Source organism: Ogataea philodendri (genome assembly GCF_020536065.1).
Source record: "Ogataea philodendri strain CBS6075 chromosome Unknown scaffold5, whole genome shotgun sequence".
Classification (NCBI taxonomy): Eukaryota; Fungi; Ascomycota; class Pichiomycetes; order Pichiales; family Pichiaceae; genus Ogataea; species Ogataea philodendri.
Genome location: NW_025764134.1, coordinates 245,126 through 260,538, shown reverse-complemented (window position 1 = coordinate 260,538; position 15,413 = coordinate 245,126). Strand labels below are relative to the sequence as shown.

The window sequence follows — 15,413 nt, the reverse complement described above, 5'->3', positions numbered from 1 at the left end:
CACCCAGTTCAAGAAGATTGGTAAATCCCCTTTTTTTTTTCGTGAATATTGTTTATATAGAATAATATGGCATCTTTGGAAAGCTTTGTGACACGACTCCAAGACGAGTCGTTGGAGCTCAGCGACAGGTATTCTGTGCTGTCCGAGCTATGCGACACGCTCGAGACCTACAGTGGTGCCCAAGAGTATGAACAATTTCTCAAGAACCTGATGCCGGTCTTCTTCCAGCTGTTGGACTCTGTTCCAATTAGCATGATTTCCAACTCTCCGGAACAGAAAGTGCGTCATTTGGTTCTGGACGTGATCCATCGACTTCCTATTAACGATACTTTCCAGTCTTACACGGTGCAAGTGTTGGATAAGTTGATGAACCTTATTAGAGAAGAAAACGAGGAAAACGGTATTCAATGTATGAAGATCATCGCTTCTTTGCACAAGAGCTACAAATCGAGTCTTGCCGACCGTGTGCAGGCATTCATTGACATTCTACAGGAGATTTACAACAACATCCCGCAAGTGGTGGAGGAACAGTTTGGCGACCAGTCGGACTCTTCACCTCCTGAAAAAGCAGGCTCGCCAGGATCGATGGAACTGGACGAAAACACTAGCAAGACGCTGTTCAAGGCCACCCACTCGTTCAAAATGATCGCCGAGTGTCCAATCACCATGGTTTCGCTGTACTCCTCGTACAAGGAGATCATTGACTCGTCGGTCGCCAGCTTTATTCCCCAAGTCATCACTCTGCTGAGATTGCAGGCCAAAAAGCAGCAAGAGGCCCACGAGGCTGCCAAGGAGCGCGGCGAGTATGTCACCGGCGTCTCCAGAGAAATCCACAACCGTTCCCTTTACGGCGACTTTATTCTCGGCCAAGTTAAAGCTGCATCTTTCCTGGCCTACGTGTTGATTCGTCGTGGAGCAAACGCAGCATTGGAACCATATCTCGGTGAGATCCCAGATTTGATTATCAGACTGTTGCAGGATTGTCCTCCCGAGCTGGCTACCGCTAGACGGGAACTGCTTCACGCTACAAGACACATTCTCTCTACGGACTTGCGTGTATCCTTCCTTCCAAAAATGGATCTTCTTTTCGACGACCGGGTGATAATCGGCGAAGGACTGACCGCACACGAGACTCTGCGGCCGCTGGCATACTCGATCGTGGCAGATTTCATCCATGTCAACGGCAACCTGTCGACGGATCGCATTTGGAAAAGTGTCGAGTTGTACTGCGACCATCTGCAAGACACCACTCTGGCACAAACCGTCCATATCATGAGTGCCAAGTTGCTTCTAAACCTGGTCGATAGAGTCCTCAAGTTGGAAGATAAAGAGGAGGCCAGACAGCTGTTTTTAATCATGATCAACGCGTTTGTCAAGAGGTTTGCTCTGCTCAACCGACAATACACCGACATCATGCAGCAGCACGACAAGTTCACGAAAAAGAAGGACCAGAAACGTATCGAGGGTCAGAAATGGCGGTCTAAGGCTGAGGAGCTGACCGGAAAGTCACCTTTTGGAACAGAGGAGGAAAAACCAGAAAAGAAAGACACAAAACCAATGGAAGTTGACGAAGAGCCAGAGTATACATTCTACGAGATTCAGAGAGACGTTCCCATCAATGTTACGCAACCACCACCGCAAGATCCTTTGGAGAGCGCTCGCTACTTGCTGAAAACACTCATGACGTTCTTGAAGTCCATTTTCTACGGGTTCAGAAACTGCAACCCTGCCCCGCAAAAGGACTACACGCCTCAGACATGGAATGAGTTTGCCAGAATCACCAGTAACGAAGAAATTAACATTCTTAAGAATCTGTTCCGGGAATGTATTCTTGGACTGAGATTTTTCCAGAGCTCGAAGCCAATGCTCAACAGTGCTCAGTTAAAGGAGACTTTCGACGTGAGTGGTCCAAACCTGCCGATCACTTCCTCCAAAGAAGAGAAAGACCTCATGGAAATTTTTGCAACCATGTTCATCTACCTAGAACCTTCCGCATTCAACGAGGTGACCCAATCGCAGCTGGAGATGATGTTTGAGTCGATGTTGAAAAACGCAGCTCTGTTGCACATTCCGCAGTTTTTCCTTGCCAGCGAAACAACCACGTCGAATTTCTCCGGAATTCTGATCATATTTGTGATGTCGAAATTGAACGAGCTCGGCGACATGGACATCATCAAGTCGAATATCCTCATCCGACTGTTCAAGTTGTGTTTTATGTCTGTGAACTTGTTCCAGGCCGCTAACGAGGCTGTGATTCTGCCACACCTGAACAAGTTGATTCTCAAGTCGCTCGAGTACACAACGTCTGCCAAAGAGCCGATAGTCTACTTCTATCTGATCAGAACACTGTTCCGCAGCATTGGTGGTGGCAGATTCGAAGCGCTATACAAAGAGATCCTACCGTTACTCCAGGTGTTGTTGGAGTCGCTCAATAGACTCATTCAGACCGCACGCAGACCGCAAGAACGCGACATTTACGTGGAGCTCTGTTTGACAGTTCCGGTCAGACTGAGTGTTCTTGTTCCTCATCTGAGCTACCTGATGAAACCGTTGGTGTATGCTTTGAATGGCTCGCAAGAATTGATCAGCCAAGGTCTGAGAACGCTGGAACTCTGCGTTGACAATCTCACTGCTGAGTATTTCGATCCGATTTTGGAGCCAGTCATCGAGGACGTCATGAAGGCTCTGTGGAAACACCTGAGACCGTTGCCATACTACCATCAACATTCGCACACAACGTTCCGTCTTCTTGGAAAGCTTGGAGGCCGCAATCACAACTTCATTAGCTTGCACCACGATTTGCAAGGAAGCACTCCAACCAACCAGGAAATCGAGGCCCTGTTCAAGATCGAGGGACTTCCTAAAGAGACACCGGTTTCCATCACGCCCGGAATATCCACTGCTCTCAACACGATCGTGAATATTAGATACAAGCTCCATTACCGTGTGAGTGCTTTCAAGTATTTGACTTCGGTTTTGAAACTTTTCATCGATAGACAGGAGATCCCAGATAACCTTGACGAGAAGATCCAACAGGTCATCAACTACGTCACAGACGAGGAGAAGTCCAAGGAGGTTGACGAGGAGGTGAAACTGGGTCCAGGTAACTTGAAAGACCAGGCCAGATTCGATAGACAAGAACAGTTGCTTATCCGTCTGTTGGAAGCACTGTTCTATTCGGTTTCCATCGAGGAGGTCAGAGAAGAGGCAGAGGTTCTCATCAAGGGCATTTGCGAACATTATGTGTTACTGTTCTTTGGAAGAACGATGGTGGACGCTCACAAGTTTAACTGTAAGTTCAGCGTTAACAATCACGAGGGTAAGAAGTTCTTGAACGAGAACACCATCTTTGACGCCATTTCGTATGCATTGAGCTTCCATATCAAGTCTGTGCACGAGATGGGTATACAAGCCGTCAAGACGATCTTCAACTCATGTGTCACTCTGTTTGGATCCATCGACGGAGCCATCAAGTTCCTGCCAATAAGAAGAATGTGTTCCAAGTTCGTGCACTGTTGTTTCGAGGAGGCCTACTACACCAAGCTGGGTGGCTGTCTTGGATTGAAGACTATGATTAATGATTTGAACATTCCAATAAGCTACTTTGCCTTGAGACAGTTGGAGATCTGTCGCGCTATGTTTTTCGTTTTGAGAGACACTCCGCCAGACGTTCCTTCAGAGGTCTGTCGCGTTGCTAAGGAACTCGCATTGAAGCTTCTCAGAGAGTGCAACAGAGAAGTTTCAAAAGATGCTGTTTTCCAACAACCATTCCAGTCGGTTGTTTCGCAGATCGTCTTTGACTTGAGCAACTCCAATCCGAAGGTCCGCGAGACCGCACAGGAAGCTCTGTCGACGCTTTCTGAGGTGACTCAGGTGCCTATTGCCACGATGATATCGCCCAGCAAGGGAATTCTGCTTGCTCCTATCTTTGGCAAGCCATTGCGTGCTCTGCCATTCCACATGCAAATCGGAAACATCGACGCAATCACGTTCTGTTTGGGACTCGAAGACACTTTCTTGGAATTTAACGACGAACTGAACAGATTGCTATCCGAGGCATTAGCATTGGTGGATGCCGACGACGAGTCGCTGATCAGTGCTCACAGAATCTCCGAACACCGGACCTCTGAACAGCTCATCAAACTTCGTGTGGTTTGTATCGAGCTGCTGTCGTTGGCATTGACCAAACCGGCCTTCTCCAACGGGAACCCACAGATCAGAATTCGGATCCTTGGCGTGTTCTTTAAGACGCTGTGCGCTAAGTCGTCTCAGATCATCAACGCTGCACACGCTGGACTCAAACAGGTCCTGTCCCAGAACTCCAAGCTTCCAAAAGAGCTGCTCCAAAGCGGTCTTCGTCCGATGTTGATGAACTTGTCCGACCACAAGAAACTCACCGTTTCTGGACTGGAGGCACTCTCCAGACTGCTGGAACTCTTGATCTCGTACTTCAAGGTTGAAATTGGCCGCAAACTGCTCGACCATCTAATGGCATGGGCCCAACCACAGGCATTGCAACGTATTGCTCTTCAAGAACTCGACAATAACTCCACAGTGCAGATCATCGTTGCTATTCTCAACATCTTCCATCTGCTTCCTCCTCAGGCCTACACGTTCATGGAGGAGCTGCTAAACACGCTCTTCTATTTGGAAACCAATTTGCGTCGTTACCAAAGCTCTCCATTCAGATTGCCAATTGCCAAGTTCCTGAACAGATTCGGCGACCACTCGGTGACGTACTTCAGCCAGAAGTTTGACTCCAGAATCCACGGTTGCTGGCTGGCGTATTTCTCCGGTTTGAAAGACGCCCCTGAGCTAAGAAACCAGGTCAAGTCGAAATTGGACGTTTTCGTCAAGAGTGTTGTTGAAGAACAACAGCCAAACGTCAGATACATAAAGTTTGCCAACCTTGTTGACTTGGTGGAAGCTATTGGTAACCAGGACCGTGAATGGTTCAAGGAACAGAAGGATCTGTTCAGACAACTGTTTGACGCTTCCATTCCTTCGGCCGAATACCAGCGCACTTGCGATTTGAAGTCGGACTCTCACTTTATCATGGAACAGACTTTGGACAAGTTGCAAACCGTTTACGTTGATTTCTTGCGAACAAACGAACTGGGTGCCAAGGAGACTCTTGAGCTGATTTCATTTGTCAGTCTCAACAAGATCACCATTTCTTATTCTCTCGAGAAGTACACTTTCGAGACGGTCGTCAAGTCGACGGACCTTGAATTGCGTCAAACGTATATCAAAGAGATTCTCGAGACGCTGAACACAGACGTGTGTCTTATTGCCAAACTCTACTTGTTGCGCAATATCTTGCTGCCAACGTTGATCTACGAGCTTCATTTCAGTGGAACATTGACCAACATCGTCAACAACTCCTGGCTGAGTCTGGTGGACGAAAATATCTGGAAATCGTCGCTTTCTGGAGAAGAAACTGGTCCGTACGACAACTACAGACTCGAGCTTTTGCAACTGACTGCTTTGCTTGAAAGAAGCGTTCCGGAAGCTGTTCTGGAGTACAAGAAGGACGTGATCAAGTTCAACTGGAACCTAATCTCGTTGGACGACGCCATAACCAAACAGGCAGCGTACGTTTCGACGGCTTTCTTCATTGTTGCTTTCGACACGCCGGCCAAGCTGGTGACCCAGATTTTCGTTGCTCTGCTCCGTGCGAACCAGATCGACGTGCGGTACCTTGTCAGACAAGCCCTGGACATTCTGGCTCCTGTTTTGGAGACCAGAATCGGTCCTACTATCGAATGGTTGAAATGGCCAAGAAGAGTTCTATCAGAAGACGGATTTAATGTCACTCAGGTTTTGAACGTTTACCAGTTCATTGTCCACCATTCCGACCTGTTTTATGTTGCCAGAGACCAGTTTATTCCAAACATCATCACTGCGGTTGGAAAACTGACAATCCTCAACAACAGCTCGACTGAGAACCAGTTGTTGGCCATTGACATGGGCGAGCTGATTCTCAACTGGGAAACCAGAGCTAAGGCAGAGTCTAAGGATGAAACCAAAGAGGGAGATGACAAGATGGATGTGGACGAAGACGTCAAGAAACCAGAAAGCTACTCTGTTCCATTCGGTCAACGTGAAACGTGTATCACCTTTTTGATCAGATACGTTTGTATCAGTCAGCACAGAGCTTCTGAGAACGAGCTAGGTCAAAGAGCTCTGAACATCTTGCACGTGCTGCTGTCTCCAAACTATTGGCCAGAAGTGACGGTCAAGCTTGCGTTCTTTGAACGGTTCCTTGTTGCCGCCGATTTCAGTACAAGCAACGTGTTGGGATACTGTTTGAACGCTCTTGAAGTTTTGGGCGTTGCATTGGAGTGGAAATCGCCTGAATGGATCGTTTCCAACCTGGAGTACCTCCAGAAACTGCTGGAGAAGTGTATTCGTTCCGACAACCACGATATCCAGGAAGCGTTGCAAAAAGTGCTGGGCTTGATTTTGGGAGCTATCCAGACCCAAGTTCCGTCTGCGGAGGACGAACAGCCTGAGGAAGTGAAGAATTTCCTTGCTTTCTACACGAACGTGATTTCCGAGGACCTCAACAGCATGAACTCGGTCGCTGCTGGTGTTACTCTGTCGTGGACGCTTTCCCAATACAGGCCCGATGCCCAGAATGCTCTGATTCCATTGATCATGAGAACCTTGAGCAAGCTGGTGAAAGATCACATTGCTATTGCCAGTCAGAACAGACATTTCAACAACAACTCTACAGAGCCAAGCGCAGTCCAAACAGACTACGAGGCCAAAATGACCACCAAGTTGTTGAAGAAGATCTTGCAATTTTCTGCTATGCGCATTTCCGCATTGGGAGACCAAAGACGGATCTTTTTGTCGCTGTTGGTCCAACTGATCGATCGGTCGGTTGATAAAGACCTGTTGATGCGTATCGTCGATATTGCAAGGGGATGGGTGTTTGCTAAGAACGAACTGTTCCCAACGACCAAGGAGAACGCTGGTATTCTGTCCAAGATGATGATCTTTGAAATGAAGGGCGACTCTGATCTTGCCAGAGCGTTCTACCAGATCATTATTGACATCTTCAAAGACTCTGCACTGGCGGGAACAGAGCTCACTGTCCGCATGGAGCATCCGTTCCTGGTGGGAACTAAGCTGTCCGATACCGGTGTTCGTCAGGAACTGATGAACATCTTGGACGGCTCTTTGGAGCGTGATCTCGATAAGAGATTGTTCTACATCATCAGAGAACAGAACTGGGAGTATCTTGCGGAGTATCCGTGGTTGAACCAGGCTTCTCAGCTTCTGTACGGCAGTTTCGACGCCGAACATCCGTTGAGTTACGGTCCGAACGAGTACAAGCTTGCTGCGTTGAGCGACATTGACGAAGCTCTTCCAAAGAAGAGCGACGTGGAGTCTGTTCCTGACTCGATCAAGTCGTTTGTCAACTCGCACAGGGAGTTCCTCAACTCGTCGATCCAGGTCCGCGCCAAGGACGTTCTTGTTCCTTTGATGGACATTTCGTACCAAAGTCCAGAAACAATCCACAACTCCTGGTGCACGTTGTTCCCGATTGCGTACAACTCGATTGATCACCGCAACAAGTCCGATTTCTTGCACGCCTTTGTCACGCTGCTGTCGAAAGACTACCACGTCAGACAGCAGGACGGCAAGCCGAACGTGATCCATACCATGCTCGAGGCTGCCGAGAAGTGTCCAGACTTGCAACTTCCTCCTCACCTGGTGAAATACCTGGGATTGAACTACGACGCATGGTACTCTGGTGTCAAGATCATGGAACAGATCGAATCGAACCCGGTCACCGAGAACCAGAAGATTAAGGAGACCAACAGAGACGCCCTTGTGGAGATGTACTCGAACTTGCAAGAAGACGACATGTTCTACGGACTTTGGAGACGTCGTGCCAAGTATTTTGAGACCAACTCTGCTCTATCTTACGAACAGATCGGTCTTTGGGACAAGGCTTTGCAATTGTACGAGAACGCCCAGATCAAGGCTCGGAGCGGTGTTTTGCCATACAGCGAGAGCGAATACGCTCTTTGGGAAGACAACTGGATTCTGTGTGCTGAGAAATTGCAACATTGGGACATTCTAACCGAGCTGGCCAAACACGAAGGATTCACCGATCTTCTTCTCGAGTGCGGTTGGCGTGTTGCCGACTGGATCTCGGACAGAGAGCCGCTCGAACAGAGCGTCAAGACTGTGATGGACGTTCCAACACCGCGCAGACAGATGTTCCAGACGTTCCTGTGTTTGCAAGGATATGCTCACAGCAAGGAGACCATCCAGAACGTTACGCGTTACTGCGACGAAGGAATCCAGCTTGCCTTGCGTAAATGGCACTCTCTTCCAACCAGAATCACCGGCGCACATCTTTCATTGTTACACATTTTCCAGCAGTACGTTGAGTTTATGGAAGCCAGCCAGGTTTACAGAAGTCTGGCAACTACCACCGCCCAGAACCTGGACGTCAAGAGCCAGGAACTCAAGAGAGTCTTGCAGGCATGGAGAGAACGGTTGCCAAACGTCTGGGACGATATCAATATCTGGAACGATCTGGTTACCTGGAGACAGCATGCGTTCAACGTGATCAACAAGGTGTACATGCCGCTGATTCCTGCTTTGCAACAGAACAACTCCAACAACAACTCGTACGCTTTCAGAGGCTACCACGAGATTGCGTGGGTGATCAACAGATTTGCTCACGTTGCTAGAAAACACAATATGCCAGAGGTCTGTATCAACCAGTTGACCAAGATCTACACTCTTCCAAACATTGAGATCCAGGAGGCCTTCTTGAAGCTCCGGGAACAGGCCAAGTGCCATTACCAGAACCCAGCCGAGTTGAGCACGGGACTGGACGTTATCAGCAACACCAACCTGGTATACTTTGCTGCACAGCAGAAGGCCGAGTTCATCACGTTGAAGGGAATGTTCCTTGCGAAACTGAACTCAGCCGACGAGGCAAACCAGGCGTTTGCTACCGCGGTGCAGTTGGACCTGAACCTGCCGAAGGCCTGGGCCGAGTGGGGATTCTTCAACGATGCCCGGTTCAAGGAGAACAACGACATCTCGTACGCCAAGCACGCCATCAGCTGCTACCTGCAGGCCGCCGGCTTGTACAAGAACAGCAAGGCTCGCCGACTGTTGTGCCGTATCCTGTGGCTCATCAGTCTGGACGACGCCAACGGCACGCTCGCAGAGACGTTCGAGTCGCACCAGGGAGACATGCCTGTCTGGCACTGGATCACGTTCATTCCGCAGCTGCTCACGTCGCTGTCGCACCGCGAGGCCAGACTCGCTCGTCATGTGCTGATCCGGATCGCCAAGTCGTATCCGCAGGCTCTGCACTTCCAGCTGAGAACCACAAAGGAGGACTTTGCCGTGTTGCAACGGCAGATGAACCAGAGATCCGAGTCAAACGGAGCAGACGCCCCAACGAGCCCAGAAGCACTGGCTGCCCAGCCAACGGGCTCGACGCCTATTCCTGGAAACTCCTCGTCGCCTGCCCCTTCAGCGGCCTCGGGAGCCAACCCGCAGCCATGGCAGCACGTTGAGGAGATCATGGGCATTTTGAAGACCGCCTATCCTCTGCTTGCTCTATCCTTGGAGTCTCTGGTTGACCAGATCAGCCAACGGTTCAAGAGCAGCCATGACGACGATGCTTACAGACTGGTTGTTGCTCTGTACAACGACGGTGTGCAGTACTTTAACAGACTGTCGAATCCAAAGGAGGATGCTCGTCTTCCGCCTGCCACGGAGGCCAACATCATCCGGTTCGCAGACACCGTGCTACCGAAACACATCCGCGAGGAGTTCGACCAGGACATCATCAAGAGCAAGCCAAACCTTGAGACGTATATCAGCAAGCTGCGCAAATGGAAGGACTTCTTGGAGGAGAAGCTGGATAGAAATTTCGGCAAGATGAACCTGGAACGGGTTTGTCCTCACCTGAGCCAGTTCCACCACCAGAAGTTCGAGGAGATCGAGATTCCGGGCCAGTACCTGCTCAACAAGGAGTCCAACAACCACTTTGTCAAGATCGAGCGGTTCCTGCCTACATTGGAGTTTATCAGGGGTCCTACCGCGTGCTACAAGCGGATCACCATCCGTGGCCACGACGGCAGCCTGCATCCGTTTGCGGTGCAATTCCCAGCCGCCAGACACTGTCGTCGCGAGGAGCGGATCTTCCAACTGTTCCGCATCTTCAACGACGCTCTGTCCAAGAATGTGCAGGCTAGAAGACGCAACATCGAGCTGACGTTGCCGGTTGCCATTCCGTTGAGTCCACACATCCGGATCATGAGCGACAGCGAGGACTACGTCAACATGCTGAGTATCTACGAAGACTACTGCCGCAAGAATAACCAGAACAAGGACCAGCCGTTTGCATACACGATCGAGAAGCTGCACGCAGCGTACGACCCACGGCTGCCGAAACCAGACCTGCTGAGCGTCAAGACGGAGATCCTGGCGGCGATTCAGTCGATGCTGGTGCCTAGCACCGTGATGAAGGACTACTTCATGGCGCACTACACACGGTTCGAGGAGTTCTGGCTGTTCCGCAAACAGTTCACGTCGCAGTATGCTGCGTTTATATTCATGACGTACATGCTGTGCATCAACTCGAGACAGCCGCAGAAGATCCACGTCAACCAGAGCTCCGGCCGCGTGTGGACGTCCGAGATGCTGCCGTACAAGGTTGCGAGCGGCAAGACGCACTCGAACGCGTTTGCCAACAGCACGCTGGACGTTTCTGCGCAGCGCGCAGCTCCGCTGTTCTGCTCGCTCGAGATGGTGCCGTTCCGGCTCACGCCCAACGTGCAGAAGCTGATTGGCGAGGCCGGCATGGAGGGTATACTGTCTGCGCACATTATGGTGATTGCGCAGTGTCTGAGCGACCCGGAGTACGAGATGGAGCACTTTTTGAGTCTGTTTGTGCGGGACGAGGTTGTTGCGTGGTTCACGCAGCAGCACCGTCCGTCTGCGGGCGACCCGCACCTGCGCGAGATTGTGCGTGTCAACGTCAACTTCGTGTCCAAACGGGTGGCCCAGCTGAGCCACACCGAGGGCCAGGGCATTGCTTCGCAGTTTATCTTGAACTTGATTGCGCACGCCGTGAACCCGCGCAACCTCGCCAGCACAGACACGCTGTGGATGGCGTACATGTGAGCGTGCTACTTGCGGCGTGTTGTTTTGATGCACCGCTCGTAGAAGTCGTCTGCGAGGTTATCGTTGGCCAGCTGGTGCTCGCGCTCGATGCGGTGCAAGAACCGGATCAGTCTGTTTCTGGTGATCCAGAAGTTCACCAAACTCATCAGAAACCCGAAACCCGTCAGCGTCAGACTCACCACCTGGAAGACCTTGATCATGCTGGTGACGTCGATCTTGTTGGCCCGTCTGGTGAGATAATCATAGTCGATCAGCATCACCTGGTCGGTCTGGAAAATGCGCACCGTCGACCACACAGACAGCGCCAGCGCCACCGCCTGCACACAGATGCACAGCACAAACCCCTGGCACGCCTTGACCTCGCGGCGAAGGCTCTCGAACGGGCTCTCGAGGTTCTCCTCCATGGCGCTCGCAATAAGTATTGGAAAGAAGTACGACGCAAATATATTGTACAATAACGACACGCTGTAGATGGCGGGGCGGTTCTCGACCTCGAAGTAGACAAAGCCCGCGTAGCTGAGCCCGAGCTGGGCCATCATGAACGCCACGTAGATCAGCATCGACGAGAACATCTTGGGGTTGGAGAATATGGCGTCCCAGTTGGCCACCTCGTGGATGCGTGCGGGGCGGATCTCGGTGGGGCCCGCGGACGCCTCGAGCATCACGCGGAACGCAGAGATGTTGGTTCGTGGTGCCATTGGAGGTGGAAGAGAATCTGGCTACGATTTCAACAGCCGCTCAATCCTGCACAAAACAGAGCCCGAAAGATGCACCCCTTCTTTCACCCACACCCCGTAAGCGCCCATCTGGTTCGCCATGAATATGTCCGTGAACAGGCGGTCCCCCACCACGGCCACCTCGTGCGGCAGCACCCCGCGCGCACGGAACCACTGCTCGATCTCTGGCCAGCACCCAGGCTTCTTGGTCGAGTGCCGCAGCACAGGCACCCCGGTGTTCTGCTGCAGCCGCGCGGCCTGGCCCGAGGTGTCGTCATCGGTGCCTGCGGAATTGCTCACTATCAGCAGCGTGTCCGGGTACTGTTTCCTGAGCAGGGCCCACTTCTCCTCGTAAGCGGGCCAGATCTTGTCGTCGTGGTCCTCCGCAATACAGTTGTCCTTGTCGAGCACCATACCGCGGATGTGCGGCAGCACAGGCAGGTGCTGGAAAGTGGGGACCACCAACGACGGGTTCACCAATGAAGGGTTTGCCACGATTTTCCAGAATTGAAGGGTAGCACTAAGATTCAGCATTGGGGAAAAATCTCTGAAAAAAAAAGCCAAAAAAAAAAAAAGAGAATCAAATCACAGACCCATGTCCTGTATCATTTGCACGTTGCCCGCGTCCATTCGGGCAGTCACGCCGTGCAAGCACGAGACGTGCCACGTGTGCTCGTTCAGAGCGCGCGCCCTGTACCAGAAGAACCAGTGTCTGGTGTGCAGAACAGACAACGACCGGGTGGTGTACACCGACTCGGGCAGCCTGAAGGTGGTGGTTTCCGACGACAAGTACGGCATCGGGTTCACGTCGCAGGACGCCAAGACAAAGACGCTCGAGCTGCTGCTCAACAAGTGTCCGAAGTGCAGCGAGGTGTTCCAGACGTTCAAGCAGCTGAACGAGCACGTTCATTCGCAGCACGACCGGAGTTTCTGCCCCGTTTGCGCGAACCACCGCAGGGCATTCATCAGCGAGCTGCGGCTGTACACGTCGCGCCAGCTCCACCAGCACCAGGCCCGCGGCGACCAGGACGGGTTCAAGGGCCACCCGATGTGCAAGTTCTGTACGGGCAAGCGGTTCTACAGCGACGACGAGCTGTACGTGCACATGCGCGACAAGCACGAGAAGTGCCATATCTGCGACCAGATCGACGCGACGAACCCGCAGTACTTCCGCAACTACGACCACCTCGCGACGCATTTCCAGGACTGCCACTACGTGTGCCACGTGCAGTCCTGCCTAGACCAGAAGTTTGTGGTGTTTAGAGACGAGTTTGATCTTCGCGCACACACCATCAAGGAGCACGGGGCGATTCTGGGCGGCGACCGCAAGTTGCCCGCTTTTGGTGGCAAGCTCACGGTCGAGGAAAAGAAAGAAGAGCCCAAGGATACCTACCAGACAAAGAAGCTGCGACTGGACGAGCGTGCGAGACACTATTTAAGTTATAAACAGGACAAGGTGGACGAGTTCCAGAGACTCGTGGGCGAGTTCAGCAAGAGCGGCAAGGAAAACGCCGTGCTCGCGCAGCTGCAGACGCTGTTTGCGCACACGTCGCCCGAAGACCTCGGGCTGCTGCTGCTGGAGCTCAAGGAGCTGTTCCCGAAGAAATCCACCCAATACCGGTTCCTGGAGTCGCGGCTCGAGACGCAGAACCGTGCCAAGCTGCTTGATGAGCAGTTTCCTGCGCTCAGCAACGTGCGGCCGCTCGCCCCGGCAGGACAGTGGGGGCAGTCGTTGTCGGGGGTGAGACGGCCTCCGACGACGCCCAAGGCAGCACCGGTGGTGAACAGAGGAACATCGTCAAACGTGAGACTTACATACCTGAACGGCGGGCAACGACAAGCGTCGCCATCCCCGCAGAACAGCTCACAAAAGAAATCGACAACACCTCCGCTGAACGAGCAGCTGTTCCCTGGACTGCCCACGGTGCAGAAACCCAAGCCTCCTCGGGTGAATCCTGTCAACACGTCGCTGGGCCAGTGGAACCAAGGGTTGAACCAGAGCTCGTCGCCCGAGCCTGTTTTGGAGGTTAAGAAGGGCAAGAAGGGCAAGCAGGTGTTGTTCCGGATGGGTGTGAATAGAAACTGATAGACAATAGCATCGAATGGGGGTGATTCCTGTTCATCTAAGCGGTAGTAGCTGGGACTCGCGCATGTCTGCCCGACATAGCGGGCACTCTTTGCGCTCCTTGACCCAGTCGTGAATGCACGTCCAGCAAAAGACGTGGCCGCACTCGCCGCAGGCCGGGTCCTTCATCAGCGACAGGCACAGCATGCATGTGCGCGAGTTCTCGGGGATGTAGGGCAACACTCCCGGATCTGCGAGATCGATCACCGGATCTTTTTGCTCTCTGTAGCCGTACACGAGGTCTCCAGTTTCCGGGGCAGTCTCTTGTTTGTCCCAAAAGTCTTTCAAGTTCGAGTAGTTCTTAAACACGACTTGCGCGACAATCAGTAACCCAAGCAGCTCGTAATTGCCTCTGGCCTGGCGTTGGTTCTGGTCGACCCGGTAGCCAAAAGCGTACCGCAGGCCAAACAGTCTTTTAGCGAAATGGTAGTACTTGCCCGAGAAGTAAAACACTGCGAGGTGCAGGTTCATCAAGTCAACAAGGTTCACGTAGTTCAGTTTCGAGGCCAGCTCGGACAGCCGGCCTTTGCCCGACTTGAGTTTCTGCAACAGGTTCCGTACTCCGTAGGGGAACAGTGTATAGGCCAAGATAAACCCCAGTCGCGAGACAAACTTCGGCAATCGTCTGCCGTTGCGACCCACGTAGACCAGGTCCACGTACTCTTCGCCCAGCGTCTTGGACCCCACCAGCGTGGTCAAGCACAGGTACAACGCCGTGGCCAGTGTGCGCAACTCCTCCGGACACTTGTGGACAAACCGGGTGCCCTTGACGGCCTTGGCGAGCTCTGTGAGCTGCTTCAGCAGGCTGGACTCGAAATACGAGTCCTTCTGATTGGCTCGCACCACCGCCGGGGCGTTAGCAAAGGAAAGAAGCTTAAACATTTGTGTGGGTAAATAATTTAGGCTAACAAAAGTGATTAAACCTTGGCCAGGGAAAATTCGCCGATCTAAACAAATAATATTCCGTAAACTACATAGTCCAGCGCTAACTGGGGCGCCAAATCCCCACCTCCACGTCCCAGCCGCTGAAAGTCTTGAACACCCGTGTTTTCTTGGTCCACCGCTTGCATGGCTTGCCTGTCCGGTCCAGGTCTCCCGAGAGCCCTCCTCCGCGCGCCTTGGCTCCCGTTGGTGTCTCTGCACGGCTTGAAGTGTCTTCTGGCACGGGCGATGACGGAACACCCGGTTTCTTGAGCGGTTTGATGATGATCCGTCTCTTTTTCTCGTTTTCGTCTGTTCCCTCAATTCGGACCGGCGACGACGCGATTTCGTCCTCGGCCTTGACTTTTGGCTTTGGTTTGCGTTTCTGCTTCAGCAGCTCCGTCGGAAGGTCCGGAAACTGCGCCAACGCCGGCGACGACAGCTGCAACTTGACAAGCTTGGACATGAAGAAATTT

At 52.2% G+C, this 15,413-nt stretch overlaps 10 protein-coding genes across 10 annotated transcripts; 2 read left to right on the top strand and 8 right to left on the bottom strand.

The window, feature by feature from the left end:
* Nucleotides 1–66: 66 nt before the first annotated feature.
* OGAPHI_006100 (uncharacterized protein) lies at nt 67–11,175 on the top strand (the record flags this gene model as incomplete). Its single annotated transcript, XM_046207354.1, has 1 exon — nt 67–11,175. One exon carries the CDS (start codon nt 67–69, stop codon nt 11,173–11,175), a length of 11,109 nt encoding a protein of 3,702 aa, XP_046059025.1.
* On the bottom strand, nt 498–737 carry OGAPHI_006105 (uncharacterized protein; the record flags this gene model as incomplete). The annotated part of the gene is made up of 1 exon (XM_046207359.1): nt 498–737. The coding sequence occupies one exon, from the start codon at nt 735–737 to the stop codon at nt 498–500; it is 240 nt and encodes a 79-aa protein (XP_046059030.1).
* Nucleotides 1,977–3,240, bottom strand: OGAPHI_006104 (uncharacterized protein; the record flags this gene model as incomplete). Its single annotated transcript, XM_046207358.1, has 2 exons — nt 1,977–2,324; nt 2,479–3,240. 2 exons carry the CDS (start codon nt 3,238–3,240, stop codon nt 1,977–1,979), a joined length of 1,110 nt encoding a protein of 369 aa, XP_046059029.1.
* OGAPHI_006103 (uncharacterized protein) lies at nt 4,060–4,485 on the bottom strand (the record flags this gene model as incomplete). The annotated part of the gene is made up of 1 exon (XM_046207357.1): nt 4,060–4,485. One exon carries the CDS (start codon nt 4,483–4,485, stop codon nt 4,060–4,062), a length of 426 nt encoding a protein of 141 aa, XP_046059028.1.
* OGAPHI_006102 (uncharacterized protein) lies at nt 4,668–5,723 on the bottom strand (the record flags this gene model as incomplete). The annotated part of the gene is made up of 2 exons (XM_046207356.1): nt 4,668–4,983; nt 5,461–5,723. 2 exons carry the CDS (start codon nt 5,721–5,723, stop codon nt 4,668–4,670), a joined length of 579 nt encoding a protein of 192 aa, XP_046059027.1.
* On the bottom strand, nt 6,172–7,880 carry OGAPHI_006101 (uncharacterized protein; the record flags this gene model as incomplete). The annotated part of the gene is made up of 2 exons (XM_046207355.1): nt 6,172–7,399; nt 7,750–7,880. The coding sequence occupies 2 exons, from the start codon at nt 7,878–7,880 to the stop codon at nt 6,172–6,174; spliced, it is 1,359 nt and encodes a 452-aa protein (XP_046059026.1).
* OGAPHI_006099 (uncharacterized protein) lies at nt 8,386–12,425 on the bottom strand (the record flags this gene model as incomplete). The annotated part of the gene is made up of 5 exons (XM_046207353.1): nt 8,386–8,949; nt 9,010–9,346; nt 9,800–10,759; nt 11,185–11,894; nt 11,961–12,425. 5 exons carry the CDS (start codon nt 12,423–12,425, stop codon nt 8,386–8,388), a joined length of 3,036 nt encoding a protein of 1,011 aa, XP_046059024.1.
* A 61-nt stretch (nt 12,426–12,486) lies between these two features.
* On the top strand, nt 12,487–13,977 carry OGAPHI_006098 (uncharacterized protein; the record flags this gene model as incomplete). The annotated part of the gene is made up of 1 exon (XM_046207352.1): nt 12,487–13,977. One exon carries the CDS (start codon nt 12,487–12,489, stop codon nt 13,975–13,977), a length of 1,491 nt encoding a protein of 496 aa, XP_046059023.1.
* Nucleotides 13,978–14,010: 33 nt separating this feature from the next.
* OGAPHI_006097 (uncharacterized protein) lies at nt 14,011–14,898 on the bottom strand (the record flags this gene model as incomplete). Its single annotated transcript, XM_046207349.1, has 1 exon — nt 14,011–14,898. The coding sequence occupies one exon, from the start codon at nt 14,896–14,898 to the stop codon at nt 14,011–14,013; it is 888 nt and encodes a 295-aa protein (XP_046059022.1).
* Nucleotides 14,899–15,001: 103 nt separating this feature from the next.
* OGAPHI_006096 (uncharacterized protein) lies at nt 15,002–15,403 on the bottom strand (the record flags this gene model as incomplete). The annotated part of the gene is made up of 1 exon (XM_046207348.1): nt 15,002–15,403. One exon carries the CDS (start codon nt 15,401–15,403, stop codon nt 15,002–15,004), a length of 402 nt encoding a protein of 133 aa, XP_046059021.1.
* Between the last annotated feature and the right edge of the window lie 10 nt (nt 15,404–15,413).